Below are 4,561 nucleotides of genomic sequence, written 5' to 3'. Positions count from 1 at the left end.
TTTGGGACCGACTCATACTAGTTGACATGAGAAGTGCCATGAACTGCTTCTGGTTGGGGCTTGGGCGAATTGCGTAGTAGGTATGGTCAGGGTGCTTATCTTGAAGCAAGGTGTAAGGTCCTGACTCGATAGATCCTAGAGGAAAACCTGCCCCCTGCTTGCTCTCATTCCGCATCTTGTGGAGGAGGTTGCGGAGTTGCCTGGCGTACATATACTTTTCACTATTTGTCAGTCTAGACCAAACATCCTCAAGCAACTCGCCAATCACGGTGCGGGTAATGGCGCCTTCTGAAGAAGAGATGTCCTGGTCATGAAGGGACAGAGGGAGAGCTCGAGTATGGCCCAGCATAGACAGTTTCTCATGCTGGACCATTCCAGCATTGGAGATGAGAAAGGTATATGTCTTGGGCTTGCCAGGCGCATCATTCTTCTTGCTCGGAGCGGCCTGCAAGCAGAGGTTCAAGTTTCGGTTTCGCAAGAGTGAAGTGAGGTACTGGGTGGAGTCGTCTGGCAGAGGAGCTACGCATTCAATCAGTGCTTTTGAACCTGGAACCACTTGGATTCTTGCTTACCGTGACCAAGGGGCTGAACATCGGTGTAGTACTTTGCCGCGTGAGTGATCTTGGGCTTCTTGTCCTTCTGCACACGTTTCTCCTTGGCCTCCATCATGAGCTCGCTGATGGACCGCTTGAAGGAGCCTCCATCAGGTTTCTGAGAGCCTCGGGAGGAACGGTTAGACCAGTCACCCAAGGCATCTCCATTAGCGCCTGTTTTCATGAAAGGAGGCAAAGAACCCTCTCTCTTGACAAAAAGGGCCGGCTTGGGAGATTTCTCTCGAGGAGCTTCAGCGAGCATCCGAATCCGCTCAGGATTCATAGCAGTCACATCAGGCGCGGGTGGAACAGAAGGACCCGAAGCTGGTTCCGGAACTGGGCCAGGAGCTGGATCAGGAGCAGACATGACCAGTCAACGAGTCAAAGAGATTTACAGACTGCAAAAAGATCTGTAAGAAGTAAGTGGTTCCAGAAGCCGATAGAGATAGCCAAAGACCATCAAGAGCTGATTTCATTCGTAGCACAGGACTGTACTTGTGCATAACAAACGGGGACGACAAACGGGAAACAAACTCGAGAATGAGTTGATGAGAGGTAAACAAAAACAAAACAAAAGATTTCAGGTCGGTGTCGTCATCTGAGGGCCCCTTCCTTTAAGGTGAGTCGCAATCGCAATTGCTCGCACCTGCCTGGCACTGGCAACTGAATAACTGCGCCAATGTCTCCAGTTCATGAGGGGCCCAATCAGATACAGGAAAGCCTATGGAGTCCGGGCAGTCAAATGGATTGACTGCTTCTGAATCATTGTAATAAGGCTTTGTAGTTAACGAAAGCTAGAAGGTACCTTATGGTTGCTGTGATTAGGTACTTACCAAGCACCGACCTTATGTTATGTTGGTTGAATATGATAGAAAAGACCAAGCTAACGCATGAAGCTCTAGCATAAATTAGGTATTTTTCTCTGTTATTAGCACCTAAGTGTTAATGAGTATGATGAAATGGTGCCTGATCCTGTGCATATTGTCAATGTCAGCAGATAGCCATGGACTGGCAGGAATTTAAATCTCAAAGGTGCAGGTCTTTACACTCACCCTAGCTTCAATCACTTGTCGATGTAATATATAGGTATTTCATAAGCTCAACATTAATCTGATACTGAATATAAGTGGAATTCGTTCCCGACCATACGGCCCAACATTTCATACATAAGCCCATCGTACTCATGAACAACATCTCTAACAATCCTTTGACCTCAAACACATAAGCGTCTATCCTCTTTTTTTTTTCTTACCCCAGACATTTTCGGATAAAATGGAATCTAAGACAAGGAGTAGCGGTGCTCAAAATATTACTCGCCGTTTTCCTTGGCCGGCTCCTCTTCCTTTCGCTGCGTGTAGTGGCGAGGCAGACGATTCTCGCCCTCGGCGTAAGGGAAGCCAGCCTCTTCACGAGCCATATCGTTTACCCACTTCTCATTACCCTTGAGGCCAGGGTCGCAGCCCAGCTCCTGACACTTGGCAGCCAAGTAGAACCAGCCAAGAGCGTTTCCGACAGTGCCGACCTCGTCACTGACACCGTTCTTAGCCTCACGAGACATCCTGGAATGGAGCTCATGATCTGTGTAAAGGTCCATGATATGTCCAGCAACGGTCTTGTAGTCGCCAGGGGTGACGAGAAAGCCATTGACCTTGTCCTTGACCTGAAGGGGAATACCGCCTTCATTGGAGACAATCACAGGAACTCCGGCGTGGAGAGCCTCAGAGACCTTGATTTCGAAACCCTCACGAGTGGACAGCTGGAGAATAACGTGGGCATTGGCGATGACCATGTTGAGAAGCTGGTCGTTGGCGTCCAGGCGCATGACGCTGACGTCGTCGAGAAGGTGAGGATAATGATCTTCAAGTTGGGCCATGGTCTGATCAAAGATAATGGCACCATCCGGATCATCAATCGACCCATTACCGCAGCTGTAAATGTTAGCAGCAGTTCTGTCATCGATACATCATTGACTTACACAACGAGCTGAGGAACATCAGAAATGTTGGCCTCATCACAACGGCGGCGGAACTCGGCATATGAGTCGATGACGGTGGGGATACCCTTGGCTGGGTCAAATCGAGCGACTTGAGCAATGTACTTGCCTGTAGACTGGTGTCAGTAATTTGCTACTAATGGATGAGAAATAATCATACGGTTGGGCCAATCGAGCTCAGTCATTCGCTGATTTCGGCACTGCTGGTTATAGATATGAGCATAGTAGCCGGTATCCCACTTGTTCATGTGTTTGTTGAGGCCGTCAATCCAGTCGGTAGTGGCGGGGAGGTAGACGACTTTCTCCTTGGGAACCGTGTGAGGAACAAACTTGGGGATAGGGTGGCTGATGAACAAGTCCGACTCTTTGATGTTGCTCCAGAGGTAGTTCCAGATGTCATTCTGGGGAGAACCCTCGATGGCGACGAGATCGCTTCGAATCTGAATGTGAGATCGGTACAGAATAGGGCGATCAGGTGTGATCCTCTTGATCATGGGGACCAGGCCAGGCATCTGAGGATCGTCGATCTGTGCCGGTTGTTAACTTGCGTGATCCTAGCCTTGCGAAACAATTGACCTACAATGATGACATCGGCACCGCCCTCCTCAGGGGGACGCAGAGGTCCACCCTCAGATAGCCAGTATCGCTTAGCATTATCCTCAATCCAGTCGGTGATAGCAGCCTTCTCAGCGTCCGAAATGCGCTGGTCAGGGTGACTGACGCCCTGGAGAATGTTGTGCTGGTTCTTCGTGATTCGGAAAACGCCAGGTCGTGGCTTGGGAACTAGAATCGAGTTAGAATCATACGATGGCTTAGATTCTTTGTAGTGTTTCTACTTACCATACCAGGTCACATCAACACCCAAGAGACGGCTGAGACGGACAAGAGCGTGTCGCATGAGAGCGACACCACCACCCTGGGGAGTAGCGCTGAAGAATGCAATCTTGGTCTTCTTCTCGCGGAGCTTGTTGGCATAGAACTGCATAGCACCCCATGTGGCGCTGGAGCAAGTATCCTTGTGGTTTTGGAGGTTGGTGAGATGAACACGGAAGCCAGCGTCTGTCTGAACAATGCCACGGTAGCCGACCTGCAGATGAGGAACGAGAGAGGGGCCAAAGTTGCTGAAGCAAATATTGTCAGCTGCCATTCATACCGACATTCGTTTTTCCTAACTTACAGAATACACTTGCGGGCCATGGAATCTGCTTGCTCATCAACGCGCTTGACGTCCCAGAAGTTCTTCTCCTTGGCTTCGTGGTCGGGTCGGAGCACAACAGGTACAATATCGAGGTCAAGCCAAAGACGGGAGCACAGAGAAGGGCTCATATACTTCAGAGTGACGGGGAGACCAGCTCCAATGAACTTGACAAAGTTCTCATGCTCATAAGTCTCAACCTCATTGACGATGTGATCGGCAATGAGATCCTGGCCCTCGCGCATATCCTCATCGAGGGAGATGTGCTTGATGGAGAAATCGTTGAGATAGACGGTGTCGTGGATAGCAAGCGCAATCACGGCGGTATGGTCATCGGCGAAAACGGCAGAGATTCCCAGGTACAGAGTCTACGATTGAGCTGTGTTAGTCGCTTCATGTGCTAAGGATGAGATCGACCTCGGTCTCCATAGTGCAGGGGTCTCAAGAGCTCCAATTGCTATGACGCAAGTTGTCATGAGGGATACATGATACGATGAAAACGGGAAGCACGGGAGACCAGGAGCAAACTTACCTGGAGAGGAGCATTGACGTGACCATCCTTCTCGACGAGAAGGCTCATCTGCCTCTTGCGGTGCGACGTAGCGCCCGTGGAAAACTTGCGGGTAGGCTTGTTGGAACTCATGATGGCAGCAATTGCAGCAATTGGCGGGGTATTGGTTGTAAAGGCGGGGTAGCAATTTGGTGCTAATTGAAAAGGAATGAGCACTCTCTGTGACGTGAAGAGAGAAAAGCTCAAATGAAACAACTAGGTACGGATGG

At 49.9% G+C, this 4,561-nt stretch overlaps 2 protein-coding genes across 2 annotated transcripts in view; both read right to left on the bottom strand.

The window, feature by feature from the left end:
- The window catches only part of FVEG_11190 (hypothetical protein), a gene marked incomplete at its 3' end in the record, with an annotated part of 1,736 nt that extends 609 nt beyond the window's left edge, over positions 1 to 1,127 (bottom strand). The window contains exons 1-2 of the mRNA XM_018900364.1: positions 573 to 1,127; positions 19 to 519 (exon numbers count right to left, since the gene is read on the bottom strand). Of these exons, the coding sequence (XP_018758632.1) occupies positions 19 to 519; positions 573 to 960 (889 nt within the window). The 5' untranslated portion in view covers positions 961 to 1,127. The remainder of the gene's footprint in view (positions 1 to 18; positions 520 to 572) is intronic.
- Positions 1,128 to 1,902: 775 nt separating this feature from the next.
- On the bottom strand, positions 1,903 to 4,424 carry FVEG_11189 (hypothetical protein; the record flags this gene model as incomplete). The annotated part of the gene is made up of 7 exons (XM_018900363.1): positions 1,903 to 2,521; positions 2,569 to 2,695; positions 2,747 to 3,113; positions 3,167 to 3,369; positions 3,427 to 3,707; positions 3,764 to 4,149; positions 4,314 to 4,424. The coding sequence occupies 7 exons, from the start codon at positions 4,422 to 4,424 to the stop codon at positions 1,903 to 1,905; spliced, it is 2,094 nt and encodes a 697-aa protein (XP_018758631.1).
- Between the last annotated feature and the right edge of the window lie 137 nt (positions 4,425 to 4,561).

This window comes from Fusarium verticillioides, chromosome 9 (genome assembly GCF_000149555.1).
Source record: "Fusarium verticillioides 7600 chromosome 9, whole genome shotgun sequence".
Lineage (NCBI taxonomy): Eukaryota > Fungi > Ascomycota > Sordariomycetes > Hypocreales > Nectriaceae > Fusarium > Fusarium verticillioides.
This window is presented reverse-complemented; position numbering and strand designations above follow the sequence as displayed.